The sequence below is a fragment of the Salvia splendens genome, chromosome 21, assembly GCF_004379255.2.
Source record: "Salvia splendens isolate huo1 chromosome 21, SspV2, whole genome shotgun sequence".
Classification (NCBI taxonomy): domain Eukaryota; kingdom Viridiplantae; phylum Streptophyta; class Magnoliopsida; order Lamiales; family Lamiaceae; genus Salvia; species Salvia splendens.
Genome location: NC_056052.1, coordinates 19,316,751 through 19,336,806, shown reverse-complemented (window position 1 = coordinate 19,336,806; position 20,056 = coordinate 19,316,751). Strand labels below are relative to the sequence as shown.

Below are 20,056 nucleotides of genomic sequence, written 5' to 3'. Positions count from 1 at the left end.
TATTTTTCTTAGCGTTGAACTTTCCATCCATCGAGGAAGATATCTACCACTGAAGCCCTTTTATAGAGAGAGTCAAGATTGGGGTGAGGTCCAAGTGCTTCCAACACCCTTTCATCAACTTCCTCCTCTAGCTTGGATAAGTCATTTCTTTCCCATGACAAACTCATATCTCGAAGATTTTTTTTTACTGCAATTTTTGCTATCTTTGCATCCATATGGTCTTTTACTCTCTCCAGATGCCTAATCTGAAGCCATGTTCAAGCATTCTAGTTCCTCAAGTTGGTTATATCTCTTTAGACCCACAACAAACATACTCAATGTTTTTAGGCCATTTAACTCTCTCATTTTAGATGGCATTTCACGCAACGACTTGCACTCCAACAAACATAGATATTGGAGATTACGTAAGGATTTGAGCTTCTTAGGTAAAGCCACAAGCCTGTCACAGTAATCCAAGTTGAGGATTTGCAAATTCCAAAGTGTACAAATTGAGCCGGGGAGAGTGCGAAATTTAGATTGAGATAAATTCAAGAATCGCAAATGTTTAAGATTGTCGATGGAAGGAGGCAAATCTTTTGTTGCTTTTGCATATAATACCCTTAAACTTTTGAGCTCCAAGATGGAAGGAATGTCCATATCTTGCTGAAAAGTTTTAGGATACAAGGCAGTTTTATGTAGCAAATTTACCTCACGGACAGTAGATGCACTTGCGAGATTTCTTTCACTTTGTACCCCGGGGACTTTGTTCTCCATTATTGATTCTGCAAGATCATGAACAAGATCATGCATACCAATCTTGTTTGTGTATAACACATGTGTTTGTAGAAGAGATCGGAGTAGTAGCTTATTACATATTTGATTTCCAACTTCTTCCACTTGAAGAGTCCCCTTCGATGAAATGTAGCCATGAGCCATCCATAGAAGGATCAGTTCTTCCTTTTCAATGTAATGGTCCTTAGGAAAGGCTGCAAAATAAGCAAAGCATTGTCTGAGCTCCAACGGAAGATGATGATAACTCAATCACAAAGCTGGCACTATCAAACTTTCTTCAGTTGACAAGTTCCATATATACATTCCTCTTCCCTCCTTTTAAACCGTAGGATTCCTCCAAGCGTTATAGCAGCTAGAGGCACTCCAGCACATTTCCTCACAATCTGATTACCAATTATTTTCAATTGAGGAGACACCTCTTCTCCTGGACCGAAGGCGCGTTGCTCCAGCAGCGCCCTACAATGCTCTTCCGACAGCCCATAAAAGAAATAACATGGAAGTGTTGTCATTATCTCAGCAACCTTTTTCTGACGTGTGGTGACAATGACAGATGAACCGGCTGAGCCACATGATAGAACGTTTCTCAACTCAAACCATTTATCCTGGTGGTCGTTCCAAACATCATCCATCACAATCAAATATCTTTTTTTTGCTCAATAATCAAATATCATCCATCCAAATACTGAAGATCCCATGCTTTTCCACTCCCCGTGGCAGATTCAATCATGGCTTTCACCAAAGTCTTCATTTCAAAGTTATCAGAAACACAAACCCAAATCCTTACATCGAAGTGCTCTTCCACTTGGGGATCATTGAAGACTAGTCAAGCAAGAGTGGTCTTCCCAAGGCCGCCAACACCGATGATTGGCAGCACTGACATCTGCTGTTTATCCTTTGAATCATTCACCAAAATCTTCACAATCTTGTCTTTATCTTTTTCCCTGCCATGAATCTTATCAGACTCGTTCAACAGGGAAGCTGTCTCGCGTGAGTCAAGAGAAACTTCTCTTGGCCTATGAAGAGGCATCTCGCGGAGATGAAACTTAGTACGCTCCGCAGCAATGGCCTCCACTTTCTCGTTGACTTGCTTCATTCTCCTTGCGATGTTGTGGTGATACCAAATTTTCTTGAGGCTGTAGCGACTATATTTTGAATGAGAGTGTTTGAGTTTGGAGACATGAGTGCTGCACTCATCCAATATGTCATCAACCTCATACGCAATAGCGTTGAGCTTTTGAAGCCAGTTTCGAATTGCCTTGCTCTCGGTTTTCTTGTCTTCAACATCTTCCAACACAGCTTTGATGGTGGTGAGAGTGCTGCAGAGCATCTTCATCACCTCGTTGACGCCCAAGATTAGTCCGATCTCCCGATTGATAAGAGAGATCAGTTTGTGAAGAACGAGTTGGACAAATGCCTCTGCCATTATAGAACAACAACAATTAAGGATTCTTTTTCTGATAGGCAAAGCAGGTATGAGAAGGATGAATGTGATAGGAGATTGGTATATTGGAATGTAAGTATTGTCACTTTGTATTTGCAAGAATTGAATTGTCAATTTGTATAAAAGCCGAGGAATGTGCCACCTTTCCTTGTCTTTTGTTCAATAATTCAAATGATAGTAGTGGAATAATTAGATGTGTATCAATATGTTAATCAAGATTGAATTGTTTATGGGTTTGATGATAAGACCACTTCACCCTATTAATACTTTTTAATCCCACTAAACATTTCGAACCACTCAAGACCATCTTTTGATTGTCTATTTGTTTGGATTCAATTTTAATAAATAAATTTTGATTAGTGTAAATTTACATCTCATTAAATTTATACTCACTCCGTCCCATAAAAATATAAGCAATGGATATGGCATGGGAATTGAAATAAAATTGGCAAAGTAAGAGAGATGAGGAGAATTATATGGTAAAGTAAGAAAGAGAAGAGAATGATAGTTAAAGTAGTGTTAGTGGACAATGAGACTTACATTATTAAATTGATATAACTTTCCAAAAATGAAATGCACATATTTTTGTGTGACGGACGAAAATGGAAAGTGCACATATTTTTATAGGACGAGTGAGTATATTAATAATTTACACTTGAGAAACTTGGCTAAGATCTTATAAAAGTAAGAAACAATTAGTTCAGATGTATAATTCTGTGTCATAAACATCATAACTTCATATTCTCTGCTATAAACATAGAAACTCCAGCTAAATGATGAACATATGCTAAGACTTAGCAGCAACAGGCATATAAGGACATTTCTACTTATGTAAATTATCAACTGAGTTTAAGGTGAATATGAAAATTTGATCGACCTTTGCATTATGGTGGCATGTATGGGCCGTGGGTGATTGTTGAAAAAACGAAGGCAGGGGCGACGTATGGGGAAAAAGGAAAGGAAAACGCGATGTCGTATGGAGGTTCTAGCTTTGCACCTTTGCAGGAGGATGACGAGACAAAGCTGGAACAAGCATCAGAAATCATCAGTGAGAGGTCTAGCATTACACTAACAGGGTACCTACCTACAGCATCAACACTCGAATCTCAATAGGACTTTGTTGATTGCACTTTGTCGAGCCCACCTTTTGCACTAGCCGTGCCATATCTGGTCTTATGTTACAGCACCAACACTCGTCACACTAGCCAAAGCCAATAGCTATGGTTTACATATCTAGTCATGATTTTTCGCTTCTTCCATTTTCAGGTTATGGATCGATCCGCCACTCATCTGTTCAAAATCACCATCCTTTTCAACTACTCCATCGGCTACACATCACCATTTAATTCGCATATCTGTTCGTCTCTCTTTTTACTTCACATCTCACACTTAGCAACACAAGCAAGAAGCTCTCAAACTCCTCCCCATCTCTAACTTCTTCCTCTCCTTACCTCCCATGCAAAATCTTGAGACCTTTTCGACTAAGGGCAGCTGGTAGGAGAGGTAAGGACTGAGGAGTCGATCTAAGCAATCGATTCTTTGGCTTAGAATTGAAGTGGGGATATAAGCTCCAAGGGTGAGCCTCTTTTACCTCATTTCTTCATGAAGTTAAAATCCATAGTCCAAATGGTGGCCATGTCCTAGGAATAATATGTAGTGGAGAATAACATAACATCAAAATATCTTTAGAGTGTGTTCGGGAACATGGAATTGGATGTGTGGAATTATAATTGGAGCCTTCAATTCCAAATGCAATGTTTGGTATCACAAAAATATTTAAATTTGGAATTCAATTGCAATTCTAAATCTTTCAATTCCACAATTTGAATTCAATATCAAAAGTAGAAAATTAAAATTCCAAATAGTCATAAAACTAGATAGATTCATTATATATCCACAACACACACTACACGCAGTCCACACACTACACCCACTACACAAATTTCACACACTACACGCACTTCACACATTTCACACATTTTACACTCTACACGCACTACACATATTTCACACATACTTCACACACTACACGCACTACACACATTTCACACACTTCAAACACTACACACACTACACACGCACTTCACACATTACACACTTCACACACTATACACACATTACACACACTACACAGTATGTGCAGTTTGTGTGTGTTGTATATATGTAGAGTGTATGTATTTTGTGTATAGTGTATGTAGTGGGTGTATATTCTGTTAAGTTGTGATATGCGTGTAGTGCGTGTAGTGTGTGTAGTGTGCGAAATGTGTGTAGTGTGCGTAGTGCGTGTAGTGTGTGAAGTACGTGAGGTGCGTGTAGTGGGTGTAGTGTGTGAATGTGTGAAATTTTTGTTTAGTGTGTGCAGTGTGTATTTTGTGTAAAGTGTGTGTGAGTGTATTTTGTGCATAGTGTGTGTGCACGATTTCTTCAAATTCAATTTCATATCAATTACTTCATTTTACCAAATATAAGATTTTGAATTGAATTAGAATCAATTCCTTCCAATTCAATTTCATAGAATCTCAATTCTAATTCAATTTCAATTTCAATTTCGTGTATTAAATGGAGTCTTAAGATATTTCACCAAACAAAATACTCCCTCCGTCCATAAATTGTTGTTCATGTTTGACTCGACGCGAGTTTTAAGAAATGTGAAGAAAAGTGGATGGGAAAAGTTAGTGGATTGTACGCCCTGCATTTATATATTGTTTTATAATAGAATGTGAGTGTAATGAGTTAGTGTAAAGTGGGGTCCATTTACTAAAAACGGAGAGAAAAAAAATTTGACAACATTTCACGGACTGACTGAAATGGAAAAACTGGACAACATTTTACGGACAGAGGGAGTATGTTATTCTACCAAACACAACATCTTAAGATAGCAAAGAAATAGATAAGTAGAAATGTCAGCAACTCTCTAAATGCTTATTTGGTAGTCTAGATAAGTCAAGATATATGAATTACATTGGTTAGTTGGTTGTCTGGTAGATAAAATAAGGTTCATGTTATTCTATCAAAGCCCATCTCGATCCGCTGAGGCCCGATGCAAATTAATTCAAAATGATGAATCATTTAACCGTCCAAAAGAGTGAGATAACATATCCTTATCTTAAAGCTCATCTTAATTAATTATTTTTTGCTAATTTAATATGCCTACGAAACGTGCACTCAACACCGTAGCAAAGAAATAGATAAATAAAGAAGAAGGTATACTATGAGCCAAGTCAAATCATTTAACAAACCCTCGCTTAAACTGATATGACAATATCATTTTTGAAAAATAATATCATCTCTTCAAACTTGATTCTAAAATCATCTAACTACAACTACACAATAAAATTCTTCCACCAAATACTTAAAAAAGTTGAACAAAACATAAAGACTAAAAGTCAATTTTGGTCTTAAGCATATGACCAAAATACAAATTTGGATCAAAATATTTACTTTTTGAAAAACAGGTCGATAACAAATGAAATTCTTGTCGGAGTGGTCCTTTTTTTACGACTCTGTTAAAAAATTAACCGTGCAATTAGCGTTGACCGTTAGTTTTTTACGGTATCATAAAAAAAAGGACTATTTCGTCGTCATTTTTATTTGTGGGCATCCAGAGACCATTAGCTCATCCAAGCAGAGCTGGAATCGATACAACCTTTGGGCAATCTACAACAATGGGTCGATTAAGAGATGGTAGCTGATCTGGGAGTGGTTCCAGCTCAGGAAGATCCCTTAGGAATAGAAAAGTGAGGTGTTGAAAGGCTTGAGGCAAGCGCATCATCTTAGGAAGATCCCATAAATAGAGCAACTTAAGATTATGAAGATGTTCAATATCCTGTGGCAATTCTAGCATTTCTGGGCACTCACATATGCCGAGGTCTTCCAAAGCAGTAAGGAGGCGCAACATCCCTTCTGGTAAACATCTCATTGAGTGGTTTTAAAATTCTAAGCTCTTTTAAGGCTTGCAGACTTTCTATTGTCAGAGAGATCTCTTTTGCATTCTTAGTTCTCAATGACTGGAGCTTACTTTTCTTTGCCAGTGTTTCTAATGGGAAACATGTCAGGCGTAGGAATTTCTTGCTCAGTTAATAAAGCCACAGTTGAGCTGCATTTTAGTTCCTCCAACTTTGCGAGGGAAGACAGTGATGGGCCGAAATCTAATACTCCGTCTGTTTCATTATAAGCGAGTCACTTCTTTTGGCACAATATTTAAGGAATTGATATTTAAAGAGTTAAAATGAAGAAAGTAAGTAGGAGAGAGGAAAAAGTAGAGGAGTGAAAAAAATATACTATGTGAAAAAATAGAGTAAGAGAAAACATTTTTTGCTTAAAGTGTAAATGACTCACTTACAATGGGACATCCCAAAAAGGAAAATGACTCGCTTATAGTGAGACGGGGGGAGTATTTCGAAGGCACATTTTGATATGAGTGAGAATAAATGGTACATCCTCTGTCGCATAAAAATATGCACTTTGGTCAGGCACGAGTTTTAATGCATAATTGGTAAAGTAAGAAAGAGGTAGAGAGAAAAGTAGTTAAAGTATTACTCCCTCCATCCCACTTTAGAGTCTCGGTTTACCGTTTTCAGGTGTCCCGCTTTAGGAGTCCCGATTGGAATATTACATAAATGGTAATAGGCTTCAAATCCACTAATTTTTTCCACTCACATTTTATTATAAGGCTAATATAAAATTAAGACATACATTCCACTACTCCCTCCGTCCGTAAAATGTTGTCCACTTTGCTTTGTTTCCATTTTGGTAAATGAACTTCACTTTCCACTAACTCATTACAGTCACATGTTATTATAAAACTAATACTCACTCCGTCCCCAAAGAGTATGAAATCTTTTTTTTTTTAGTCCGTCCCTGAAAAGTATGAACTTTCTAATTTAGAAGCTTTTTTCTATTTAACAAGCTGGGACCCATTCTCCACTAACAATACTTTAAAAAAAATTTATTTCTATCTCTCTCTTACTTTATCAATTGTGCATTAAAATCTTTGCCGAACCAAATGTTCATACTCTTTGGTAGGGATGTCAATCGGGCCAGCCCACCGGGTTTCGGGCCAACCCTATTCGGGTTGCGGGTCAATCGGGTGCGGGCTAATCGGGTTGTGATTTTTTCGGATTATAAAAGTTCAACCCTAACCCTAAAGGCTCGGGTTTCGGGTTAGCCCATCGGGTTAATCGGGTTGCTACCGATAAAATTAACATGCGATCAATCCAATAAATAATGGTGAAAATTAGTTATATTTATAAAATGTAAAATATTTAATTATGATAAATTTGAGATATATGCTTAAACTCAAACATAAATATGATCAAATACTAATATTTGAGATTTTTTCAAAATAAAACATAAACATCAAGAAATTTTAAAGCATGTTTAGAAATTTAAATATATATTTTTAGTGAATTTGAAGTTTCTAATTCATTTATTTATTATTATATTAATAAAAACTTAATATATAATTTATATATTTAATATATAAAATGGAAAATTATTTTTTCAGTAATCTATATTATAAAATAATCAATGAAGTGTCGAATTAGAGTCAAACAAATAGAACAATAGAAATTTTATCGGGTTTCCGGGCCAGCCCATCGGGTTAATCGGGTTGCTACCGATAAAATTAACATGCGATCAATCCAATAAATAATGGTGAAAATTATTTATATTTATAAAATGTAAAATATTTAATTATGATAAATTTGAGATATATGCTTAAACTCAAACATAAATATGATCAAATACTAATATTTGAGATTTTTTCAAAATAAAACATAAACATCAAGAAATTTTAAAGCATGTTTAGAAATTTAAATATATATTTTTAGTGAATTCGAAGTTTCTAATTCATTTATTTATTATTATATTAATAAAAACATAATATATAATTTATATATTTAATATATAAAATGGAAAATTATTTTTTCAGTAATCTATATTATAAAATAATCAATGAAGTGTCGAATTAGAGTCAAACAAATAGAACAATAGAAATTTTATCGGGTTTCCGGGCCAGCCCATCGGGTGTTCGGGTCTGGCCCTAACGGGTTGCGGGTTAGTCGGGTGCGGGCTAATCGGGCTGTAATTTTATCGGGCTGAAAATTTTCAGCCCTAACCCTATAAATTTGGCGGGCTATTCGGGCCAGCCCACGGGTTGCGGGCTAAATTGACATCCCTACTCTTTGGAGACAGAGGAAGTATATAAATGTGGGAGCTACATTCCACTAACTTTTTCCACTTACTTTTCTTCACATTTCTTAAAACTCGTGACGAGTCAAACTTGGACAATATTTTGCAGACAGAATGAGTATCTTTTTTCACCAACTTTCATTTATATTTCTTAAAACTCATACCGAGTTCAAATGAGACTCCTAAAAATGGATCTCACCTCATTAGAGGAAGATAATTTCCAAAATTAGAAAGTGCAAATTCCTGTCAGACGGGCTAAAAAAAAAGAGTGCATATTCTTATGGGATGGAGGGAGTATATACACTTTCATTTATTCTTAAATAATACTCCCCCCGTCCTGCTACAAGTGGAGCGCTCCAAATCGGACGTTGTTTTGCAAAAATGATAATAAGTAGTTAGAGCATTGACAATGGTGGCCTATCTCCGGAGCCCATCTCAGAGCCTATCTCCTAGCAATGAGAGTCTATCCCATAGCTTATCTTAGAGCCAATCTCATTTCCACATCATCACTATTTTATTTCACTTTTAATTGTTGATGTAAATTAAAGACAATGTAATATATGGCAAAAAACATATTTCATTTTAAAAACTAAATAAAGCATAAATGTCTAAATACTATAAATAAAATTACATAATAAATTCATTCTTCGATGTATTACAATATTGGAAGTGAAATTAAAAGACATTTGTAGTGAGAAAAAAATGTGAAGTAGAGAATGATGGGGTGTGTGAAATAAAGGAGAGGAGATTGAGGTATTTATAATAGCAGAAGAAAATTAAAAAATTAATTTTAAAAAAAATATGAACATCGGCTCCGCTATCGGCCCTCCGCAATGGAGGCCCATCGCAGGGCCGATGCGGAGCCGATGAGGTATCGGCTGGGCCATTGATCGGGCATGGGCGGAGGCGTTGGGGGTTGGAGATGGGCTCCCTCCCCACAATGGTGGCCTATGACAACCGATGAGGAGGCCGATCGCTCGGCCCTTGCGATCGTCCTCCATTGTTGGTGCTCTTAGAGTAAAGATAAAGTAAAGTAAGATAATAATGTATGTACGACTATCTTCTGTATTATTCTCTTTCTTACTTTACTTTCTTTCCGATTTAACTATTTATTATCGTATTCACAAAACAACGACCAAAAAGAAATGTCTTACTTTTAGTGGGACAGAGGGAGTACTACTTAGTATACTATGGTTGTCTCACTCAAAATGTCCACAATCTTGAGACACAGAATTTTAGAATAAATTATTTAGTTTTATACAATAAAGAAATGAAAGGTAGTTGGATTTTTTTTAATAAAACAAACTAAAAAGAAAAGGTAGACATTTGAATGCTATATGAAAAAATAATAATCCTTCCGTCCCATAAAAATATGGGCAATGAGTATGACATACGAATTAAGACAAAATTGATAAAGTAAGAGAGATGGGGAGAATAATATGGTAACGTAAAAGAGAGAAGAATTGTAGTTAAAATATTGTTAATGGATAATGAGACATATATTATTTAATTGATATAATTTTTCAAAATTAGAATACACATTTTGTGGAACAAATGAAAATAGAAAGTGCACGTATTTTTATAAGACGAGGGAATGTCCATTTCATACATTTTCATTCCTTGACTGCCCATTTCGGGGATCTGTCTCGCACTATTTGACTTCAATTCTGCTGAAGAGGTTTTGAAGTATCCACTAATGCAATCCTAATTATTTCGTCTGCTAGAAGCCTGGAATGCAAATTAACTAAAACGAATTCAAATCTTATAGAAGTAGATTTTATTAATAACTTATTAAGAAAAAACAGAAGTTAATAACTTAATTGGATTAATTAAGCAATTAGAATGTCAAATAATCAATTTATATCTGTGCTCCAAGTATCAAGAGAAATAACAAATCGTTGCATCAAATAATGTCAAATGCGGTTATTCGACGTTTCCTTCGTCAAGAATTTCAAATTTAACCTTCAAATTGAAGAAGTTTGCAAATATAAATTGGATTGAATTGAACCAAACGAAAGCAATACCATATGCTAGATATAGTTGCCAATGTCCTTCAAAACCCCAAAAACTAGTAGATTGAATTGAACCTAAAATCCTTGGACCTCTTAGCACTGCTACATTTCTACATCCAATTCAAGTTTGAAATTGAAAAGACATTTGACGCATATACAAAACCCTCAGCCTCCGAAACCGTAGAGCGTGCGGCCCTGCCTCTTCAGGGCATAGACGACATCCATCGCCGTCACCGTTTTCCGGCGGGCGTGCTCGGTGTAGGTCACGGCGTCGCGGATGACATTCTCCAGAAATATCTTGAGGACGCCGCGGGTCTCCTCGTAGATGAGGCCGCTGATCCGCTTGACGCCGCCACGGCGAGCGAGGCGGCGAATCGCCGGCTTCGTGATGCCCTGGATGTTGTCGCGAAGCACCTTCCTGTGGCGCTTGGCTCCGCCTTTCCCCAAACCCTTGCCCCCCTTTCCTCTTCCCGACATTTTCAAACCCTAGATTCAGCACTGCAATGCGATGAAGATATTTTGTGGAGAGAGCGTATGTGAGTGAAGAGTGCATTGGGACGACGAGTATTTATACACTGATTTATTTTGGGGGTTGCCGTTGGATTTGGGGTGTTATCTACGGCTGTGGATTGAGATCCACGCGATTTTAGATGGTCTTGATTTGTCCGTTGATGATTGGGTCATCGACGGCTACGATGAAGCTTCATTTTGGAAGCTGGCGCGGTTGTTCAAATTCGACCGTGCCATGGCGCTTATTTTTTCACCTACTCCATTTGATTTGGAATAGAAACACAAAATGACCTATTAAATTTTAATATTATAATTAAAATTAATTTTTTATTCTCTGAAAATATGTAATTCGATACAGACAATAGTGCGAGGTAAATTATAGAGTAATAAGCTGAACCAAATACAGTAATATTTATGTGAGGAACTCTTAACACTATTAGCTATTTATGTCATACGTGAATTACAGACCTAATTGCACGATACAGACGATAGTGCGAGGTAAACACACTAATGATGATGATATCAAGATTTGACGTTAGAAACAAAATTGCACGATTCCGATACAAAGTTATAACTGCATCTAATTAATGGACGAAATCATATGCCAAAATGTTAATTTTCTAAAATTTTCATGCTCGTAGAACTAACAATTTATTTCTCGAATCTCTGCCTCAAATATTATAGCATCAGCAGGGACACTGTTGCGAGCATTCCGATGGAATTACGTCCATTCCTTCGCAGAGAGCACCACTCGATCTAGCGGAAAGATGCGCCAGCGCATGTGGCATGGTGTGGGCGGGCGGTGGAGCCCGCTTGCCCCCTCCGAATGGACATCTTTGCACCGTTGGAATTTTTTTTTAAATGAAAAATATTCAAAAACAAAAAAAATTGGAAAATATATATTAAAAAGTATGAAAATTTTAAATTATGATTTTAAATTATATACTTCATCTGTCCCACTCTAAGTGGTGCATTTGCTTTTCGACATGAGATTTTGTGTAGTGTTGTTTTGTGAGTTTAGTGGAGATAATATAGTAAGAGAGATTGATTTTCTATTTTAAGAAATGTGTCATTTAGAATGAGACATTCAAATAATGAAAATGTGTCACTTAGGGTAAGACGGGTGGAGTAATTTATGTGAGTTTTTTTTAGGATTTAAATTTTAAAGTATGTAATTTTAAATTTTTAGGAATTTGTAATGTTATTTTTTTATTTTTTTAACGAAATGTTTTTATGTTGATTGTATTTTTAAATTGATGTACTAAAATAGTAGGATCTATGAATAGTTAATGAAAATGGAATGGATTATTTGAGGTATTATTCTTCAGTTAAGGAATTAAATAAAAAATTAGCGAAATTTGGCCTGGGTCCATGAATAGTACTCCTATATGACATTCAGTCCTTAGTTTATGGAGTCATTGAGGATGCCCTTAGAATATCCACAACCGTAGTTAGTTTCGGGATCTCTGCAGAGATCCATCTCATAACTCTTCAATGGCTCCTACTAATTTTAACCATTTTTTATTCAATCTCTTAACTAAGAGACCGCACATACAATAATGCATCTCATTCCTTAACTATTCAGAGGATTGTTATATTCTTCAATTTAAAAATACAATTAATAATAATATTTCAATAGTAAAACACTATAAAAAAATCAAAAATGGCATTACAAATTCCTAATTATTAAAACTTAAATAATTTAAATTATAAATATTTAAAGTTCCATGATTTAAATCCTAAAAATTAAATAATTAAAATCCTAAAAATTACTCTTCCGACGGTGATGGCGGTGGTAGCGTGTTCAAATAAGACACGAGGTGCGCAATTGTTGGTGATGTGCCACTTGTTCTGACCGCGCCATACGAGAAGTGTCAGTCGTCACAACGGCTAACAACATTCACATTGAAAGAGTTATGGAAATTTGGGTCGCTTGGTTTAGTCTGCCTCATCCCCTGCCTCTAGACTTACATCAATTAAGAATGCAAAAAAAATTATAGAGAAAAATGGAAGATATTTTTTTGGTACTTTATTCATTAATTTTTTTTTTTTTTTGATTTTTTTAAAAATAAAAAAAATTGTCATAAAATCGACGCCCACTCGCAAGCCGCGTAGTTGGGAGCGCGGCAGCATGCCACGTGGCGGGGGCGCGTTGTCTCTCCAGAAAACACTATTGTGGATGCTTTTAGGATCTTGAAAGTTTAGATCTCTAGAAAATAGCACAAATAAAGTATTTTTTGAGAGTGCAATTGTGATTTATAGTCAAAAATAGTACTCCCTCCGTCCCAAGCTACTCGCACTTATTTCCTTTTTGGGCGTCCCAAGTTACTTGCACTCTTTCCATTTTTAGTAAATATTTTCACCTACAGCCGTCATTTTTGACTTTCCTGTACACTCATTCCTTAATCTCCGTGCCGAAAAGAAAAGGAGCGAGTAGCCCGGGACGGAGGGAGTATAAATTTATAATTATAACGGTTAACAAGCTCTTAGTATTTCATTTGAAAAAAATGGAGTAGCAAATTTTTTTTATTTTTATTCCGTCCCTTAAAATTATGTATTTTTATAAAGAAAATTATAAAAAATTAAATATTATTAATAATGTAGATTTTACAATTTACTAACACTATTTTTAGTACTTTCACTTTTCTCTCGTTATAAATTTGTGTTATAAAAAAAAATTGGAGGTAGTGGTTGCACATTTGGAATTTGGGTGGCAAATCACGTAGGTTGAGTCGTTATCATATCAAATTGATAACGAGCTAGCCCACTATAGAGATGCCCAAGGTATACAGTTCGGATGGTTAACTGTGAAACTGTAACCATCGGTTACGGTTCCGAACCGGAACAGTAAGATTTAAGTGGAACTGAAACTGTCACCGGTGAGTCGGTTCAGGTTCCAAAATTCCAGAGCTGAAATCGAGCCATAATCTCAAAAAAACGCTGAAAATCGGCTGTTTGGAACCAAAACTGAAACCAGCGGTTCGGAACCGAAACTGAAACCGGTGGTTTTGGAACAGGAACCGCAAAACACCCTAGCAGTTTGGTTCCAGTTCGACAATTTCCAAAACCGGAACCGGTGGTTCTGAACCGTAACCACCGATTCCGGAACCGTTGGCATCTCTAGCCCGATAAAACCTAACTTTGACTCGACCAGATAAGAAAATTGTAAACCTGCACGCGAACCCGACGCTACCTTCAAACCTGAACATGTCCCACATACGACATGAACTTGTTAACTACACGGTATGAAACAATATGAGAACAACACAATAACAAACTAAACTTAATACCACACAATTAAAATCTGATGTTACACGATAAAAATGATTTACACGATAAAAATCAGATTCGATAACTTGAACCTGATTTACTGGAACCTAGAAAATAAAACTTATGAATAATTTTTTTCAAATATAATTAAAATAATAATTGTAATGTTTTTTTAATGGATTACCCAAATTCAATCCAAAACGAACCTAAAATTATCCGATTCTTAACCGGTCCACAAATCCAATAAGTATATAACTTAACTTAAACCCATTAATTTCATGTGTATTTATGTATTGCTTGGGTGTCGAAAATTAGCAGCACTACCTGGAGCGGTTAAATTGTGTGCAAGTGTAACCGGCTATTTGAAAGTGAAGATCCCAACGGTGGCGGTTCACTGTTTAAGGCAGTTGTGAACTGAGCGAGCTTGAATGAGGAACCTAACATGGTTAGAGCATCTCCAGTGGGCGGACATCCCACTCGGACATCCACTAGGACATCCCAAAAACACCTCCTGCCACGTCACTAGGACATCCCACCCCACTGCCACATCACTAGGACATCCCCTGCATATCCGCCCTTTCCATCGCCATTCCCACTAGGACATCCCGCAATTAAAAAAATCACAATAATTTAATTTTAACATAAACAAAAAGTACGGGAAAGCAAAATACGGAAAAATTACGGGAAATACTTGAAAAGGGCAAACATACAAAGTCATAAAACATAAAAAAAAAAAAACAAATTTAGGAAAAAAAGAAAAATACATAATCATGAAAAAAAAATACATAGTCCAACATCCCCGGCTCACTCCGCACTGTCCTCGTCGCCCGTGCCGTCGCCGCTACCAGTGCCGCCCCCGTCGCCCGTGCCGGGCCCGTCGTCCCCTCCGCTTATCTCGGCGCCATCATCTCCAATGGGTGGCATCCCCAAATCGCGCCGACATCCATCGATGATTTCCTTCAGCATCCTCTTGTACGTCGCATCGGTCGCGCCATGCCACCTATGCATGGTCCGGATATAATTTTGGGTTATTTGTGCGCGGGCGAGGCGGTTGAAATCTTCCGATTCAGCAGGGGCCCCCGATTCGACCTCGAACGACCCGCTTCCGCTGCTGCTTCCCCGACCCCTCCGCTGCGCTGCTTTTTGCCCAACCGGGCGACGACGACGGCGAGCGTCTGATTGAGGTAGCGGGGAAACCTCATCGGCTTCTGGGAGCTCGTGCGAACCAGCACTGCTGCTGTATTCACCGGAAGCGTTGATCTTCGTCCGACCCCTGCCACCCCCTCCCCCAGGCATCATCCCCGGCATCATCCCCTGCATCATCCCGGGCATCACCCCCGGCATCATCCCCGGTATCATCCCACCCATACCCATCATATTTGGGGTCATGCCCCCCATCCCCATACCCGGCATCATCATATTTGGGGTCATACCCCCCATACCACCCATCCAATTGTACATATAAGGGGACATCATCCCACCCATTCCACCCATTCCACCCATCCCACCCATCCCCGACATTCCCGGAACCGTTGACGCACTTCCGCTAACGTTTCCCTCCAGATCTATGGGAAACGCCGGAGTCTGCGACTCGCTCGTGGCCGGGGAGTTCCTATCGTTCTCCATTAAGTAGAAATGAAATTTGTAGTAAAAGAAGAGAGAAACTTGTTAACACAAGTGGTGCAAATGAAATGAAGTTCAACGAGCCGTATATATAGAATTTAAAAAAAAAAAAATCAAATATCGGACGTCCGACCGGGACGTCCGACCTTCGCCACAGTGGCGCCCGTCCACCCGCCCGTCCCCGGGACGTCCGAGGACACCCGACGTCCTCACGGGACGTCCGTATCCGACCTCCGACCTCCCAACGGCGGACGTCCCGTCGCCCTTCCCGGTGTCCGACCGGACGTCCTACCGGAGGGGCGCCATAGGAGATGCTCTTAGTAATCACTTCAGGAATGTTCTTTTAAGAAATTGCCTGGTATAAAAAATTGCATTCGGCTATTACTAGTAGCGTTAGTTTTAGTAGATTCATGATTTTCCAAGGAAGGGTATCGAAATATATGAGAGATTAAATTCGCACGCATTTTAGTTTTTGGAATTTAATTTGCAAGCCTCAAAATATACAATTAAGGCATACAAGTATAATCTCAAAAACTGAACAATGCAGAAATTTATCCCAAATTTTGAAATCTCTTTTAAAAGACATTTCAACCACATGAAGATTTTGTAACTTAACCTGCATTTCAGTATTTTGGCAATTCAATCTCAGAGAAAGCAAAGCAAAGCAAAGCAAAAATATATACGCATGAAATTAAATAAAAACACGAATGTCACCCAGAAGCTCAAAACACTAATTACTAGACGATAGATCAATTCAGTCTATTAGCCGCATCCAAAAAAAAAGGTACCGGGTAAACAAAAGCAGTTCTAAAGTAGATATGGGAAAAAACACAAAATCTTTAAATCCATTAAACCAGAAAAGTAAAGACAACCTCCGCCCAGGCTGCAAGGTTTAGTCGACCTCCTCCATCTTGCTGCCGTCAGCTTCAGCATCAGCTTCCTCCAAAGATGGCATATCAACATCAGCTTCAGTAGCATCATCATCAATGCTCAATCCAAGCTTCAACATCCTGTGGATCCTGTTGCCAAATGTGTTGGGCTCATCGAGGCTGAAGCCAGAGGTGAGCAGGGCAGTCTCAAAGAGAAGCATAACCAAGTCCTTGACAGACTTGTCATTCTTGTCAGCATCAGCCCTCTTCCTCAGCTCCTCCATGATGGGGTTCTCAGGGTTTATCTCCATAGTCTTCTTGCTAGACATATATCCAGCCATGCTCGAGTCCCTCAAAGCTTGGGCCTTCATGATCCTCTCCATGTTGGCAGTCCATCCGTATTCTCCAGTGACCAGACAGCAGGGGGAGTCGACAACGCGGTCAGAGACAATAACCTTCTCAACCTTGTCTCCAAGCACATCCTTGATCAGCTTGCACAGACCCTCAAACTTCTTCACCAGTTCTTCCTTCTTTGCCTTCTCATCTTCGCTCTCGTCAAGCTTCAGGCCTTCCTTGGTAGCAGAAACCAGCTTCTTACCCTCAAACTCCTTCAACTGACCAACAGCATACTCATCGATGGCATCCACCATGTACAAGACTTCATATCCCTTCTTCTTCAGCCTTTCAAGGAAGGGGGAGTTCTCAACAGCCTTTTTGCTCTCACCAGTGATGTAGAAGATATCACTCTGTCCCTCCTTCATCCTGGTGACATAGTCCTTCAGGCTGGTCATCTCATCACCACTCTTGGTTGAGTGGTACCTCAGCAACTCAGCGATCTTTGCCTTGTTTTGAGAATCCTCGTGGATACCAAGCTTCAGGTTCTTTGAGAAGGCCTCGTAGAACTTGTTGTAGTCCTCCTTGTTCTCAGCAATCTCAAAGAAGAGCTCAATGCACTTCTTCACCAGATTCTTGCGAATAACCTTGAGGATTTTGTTCTGCTGCAACATCTCACGGGAGATGTTGAGAGGCAAATCCTCTGAGTCCACAATACCCTTGACAAAGGACAGATACTCAGGGATCAAGTCCTCACAGTTGTCCATGATGAAAACACGACGGACATAGAGCTTGATGTTGTTGGGTTTCTTCTTGTTGTCAAAGAGGTCAAAAGGTGCCCTCTTAGGAACAAATAGGACAGCCTTGAATTCAAGCTGCCCCTCAACAGAGAAGTGCTTCACAGCCAAATGCTCCTCCCAGTCGTTTGTAAGGCTCTTGTAGAAAGCAGAGTACTCCTCCTTAGTAATTTCCTCAGGCTTCCTCATCCAGATAGGTTTCTGTTTGTTCACCAAGTCCCATTCATGAGAAACCTCCTTGATCTTCTTCTTTTTCTTCTCAGCTTTCTCCTTCTCCTCGTCTACTTCCTCAACATCTCCTTCCTCGTCCTTCTTCTCCTCCTCGTCCTCATCATCAGAAATTTCCTTCTCAGTTGTCTTCTCAACCCAAAGAGAGATTGGATAGCTGATAAACTCAGAGTGCTTTTTAATCAAGTCCTTCAACCTTCGCTCTTCCAGATACTCAAGCTGGTCCTCTTTCAAATAGAGAGTCATCTTAGTACCCCTGCCTAGGGGCTCACCAGATGTGTCTCTAGTGACAGTAAAAGAGCCTCCGGCTTGGGACTCCCAGACATACTGTTCATCATCATTGTGCTTCGTTGTGACGATAACCTTCTCAGCAACCAAGTAAGCTGAGTAGAAACCAACACCGAATTGCCCAATCATGCTTACATCAGCACCAGCAGCAAGGGCTTCCATGAATTCCTTGGTTCCAGATCTTGCAATCGTACCAAGATTGTTCACCAAATCTTATGAAAACCAAATACATGGTAAGTAATCCACAATGGAACAAAACAAATTAAGAATAAACCAACAAGCAAATTTACAAAAACACTCACCAGCCTTGGTCATACCAATACCACTGTCAACAATGGTCAGTGAGTTATTGGTCTTGTCCGGAATGATGTGGATGAAAAACTCTGGCTGGCCATCGAGCTTGCTTTTGTCAGTCAAACTCTCAAATCGAATCTTATCCAGAGCCTGTATATCAACCCCCATTGTTAAGCAATCAAATCAAATACTGCTACAATTCATAATTCAAACACTTAGAATCTACATGACAACATGCAGAACACCACACAAAACTCCACTAATGCAAAAAACATTGCAATTAAATACACAAAACTGTACCAAAATAAACATATACTAGTACTAGTTCATGCCTTAAATACATAAAAAATGAGGAATCGATAGTGAACACAGTAGCAATCTAGAACTAATCACTTAATGCTACTTCAACAAGTTTTACCAATTAGTATAAAAAAGGACATTATTCATGCTATAAAAATTACACTGGAGCATAATTATATGCCAAATCAATATGCCAAAATCACGCATTAGCCTACAAAATTGATTTACAAATACCGACGGTTCAAATGCATTCAAAACCGACGCATAGAAAACACTACACCAGAGCATAATTACATATCAATTCAACATGCCACGAATCACGCTCTAGCCTATTAAATTGTTCTACAAACAGCGACAGTTCAAATAAATTCAAAAGCGGCGGATAAAAAAAGGCATCAGGTAAAAATGTCTACAGATTAACAATAAACATCAAAACAAAATCATGCTACTATGTCGAGATCTGTAAAAACGAAAAGCATACGGATGAGAGAAACGGTGACTTACATCTGAGGAGTTACTGATGAGCTCACGAAGAAAGATCTCCTTGTTGCTGTAGAAGGTGTTAATTATCAGACTGAGAAGCTGATTGATCTCAGCCTGGAAAGCAAACGTCTCGGTCTCCGACATCGCTGTAACTCTCTGCGAGAAAAGAAGGGATGCGAGATGAACACGAAGGGAGCTAGGGTTGGAGTGGAAGAATCGTTGTGAAAGAATTGAGGAGAGAAATTGAGCAAGCGGGAAGTTATATAGTGAGTATTCTAGGGTTTCTAGATCCTTCTATCGACGCATTTCATAATTAGCTTGGTTAGCGTGATTTGCACGTGGGTCCCGGTCTACCCCAACGACTTTAATAACAAAAGGAAAAACGAAACATGAAAAATGAAAAATGAAAAATGAAAAATGAAAAATGACACAATCATATTGAAAAATCTTTAAGAGCATCTCCAATAGCAATATGCCAGCCATAGCCATAGCCTACCCATAAACTTCTCATGCCACATCAATAGTACTAAAAACTTCTTCTGTCACATCATCAGGACAAGTAACTGGATAAGTAATATGGCTAGCCACAATAAACAAAATTATAAAAAACAAATAATTAACACTCACACAAAATACGAAATTAAA

The 20,056-nt window shown here is 38.4% G+C and overlaps 4 protein-coding genes across 4 annotated transcripts; all 4 read right to left on the bottom strand.

The window, feature by feature from the left end:
- Nucleotides 1-70: 70 nt before the first annotated feature.
- Nucleotides 71-2,337, bottom strand: LOC121783634 (putative disease resistance protein RGA1). Its single transcript, XM_042181771.1, has 2 exons — nucleotides 852-2,337; nucleotides 71-761 (listed from the first exon to the last, which is right to left on the bottom strand). The coding sequence occupies exon 1, from the start codon at nucleotides 2,192-2,194 to the stop codon at nucleotides 1,595-1,597; it is 600 nt and encodes a 199-aa protein (XP_042037705.1). The 5' UTR covers nucleotides 2,195-2,337; the 3' UTR covers nucleotides 71-761; nucleotides 852-1,594.
- Nucleotides 241-1,400, bottom strand: LOC121784340 (putative disease resistance protein RGA1). Its single transcript, XM_042182496.1, has 3 exons — nucleotides 1,073-1,400; nucleotides 688-965; nucleotides 241-642 (listed from the first exon to the last, which is right to left on the bottom strand). The coding sequence occupies exons 1-3, from the start codon at nucleotides 1,398-1,400 to the stop codon at nucleotides 241-243; spliced, it is 1,008 nt and encodes a 335-aa protein (XP_042038430.1).
- An 8,045-nt stretch (nucleotides 2,338-10,382) lies between the features above and the next one.
- On the bottom strand, nucleotides 10,383-10,943 carry LOC121784942 (histone H4). Its single transcript, XM_042183223.1, has one exon. It carries the CDS (start codon nucleotides 10,891-10,893, stop codon nucleotides 10,582-10,584), a length of 312 nt encoding a protein of 103 aa, XP_042039157.1. The 5' UTR covers nucleotides 10,894-10,943; the 3' UTR covers nucleotides 10,383-10,581.
- A 5,586-nt stretch (nucleotides 10,944-16,529) lies between these two features.
- Nucleotides 16,530-19,649, bottom strand: LOC121784941 (heat shock cognate protein 80-like). Its single transcript, XM_042183222.1, has 3 exons — nucleotides 19,433-19,649; nucleotides 18,637-18,778; nucleotides 16,530-18,546 (listed from the first exon to the last, which is right to left on the bottom strand). Exons 1-3 carry the CDS (start codon nucleotides 19,553-19,555, stop codon nucleotides 16,712-16,714), a joined length of 2,100 nt encoding a protein of 699 aa, XP_042039156.1. The 5' UTR covers nucleotides 19,556-19,649; the 3' UTR covers nucleotides 16,530-16,711.
- Between the last annotated feature and the right edge of the window lie 407 nt (nucleotides 19,650-20,056).

Excerpts from the sequence above, each read along its gene's own strand:
- LOC121784942 (XM_042183223.1), bottom strand. The coding sequence starts at position 10,893 with ATGTCGGGAAGAGGAAAGGGGGGCAAGGGTTTGGGGAAAGGCGGAGCC.
- LOC121783634 (XM_042181771.1), bottom strand. The coding sequence starts at position 2,194 with ATGGCAGAGGCATTTGTCCAACTCGTTCTTCACAAACTGATCTCTCTT.
- LOC121784941 (XM_042183222.1), bottom strand. The coding sequence starts at position 19,555 with ATGTCGGAGACCGAGACGTTTGCTTTCCAGGCTGAGATCAATCAGCTT. Across the intron at positions 18,779-19,432 it reads TCATCAGTAACTCCTCAGAT|GCTCTGGATAAGATTCGATT; the intron begins GTAAGTCACCGT and ends GTTGATATACAG. Across the intron at positions 18,547-18,636 it reads TATTGGTATGACCAAGGCTG|ATTTGGTGAACAATCTTGGT; the intron begins GTGAGTGTTTTT and ends GGTTTTCATAAG.
- LOC121784340 (XM_042182496.1), bottom strand. The coding sequence starts at position 1,400 with ATGGATGATGTTTGGAACGACCACCAGGATAAATGGTTTGAGTTGAGA. Across the intron at positions 966-1,072 it reads TAAAAGGAGGGAAGAGGAAT|CCTTTCCTAAGGACCATTAC; the intron begins GTATATATGGAA and ends CTTATTTTGCAG. Across the intron at positions 643-687 it reads GTGCATCTACTGTCCGTGAG|CAAGATATGGACATTCCTTC; the intron begins GTAAATTTGCTA and ends AAAACTTTTCAG.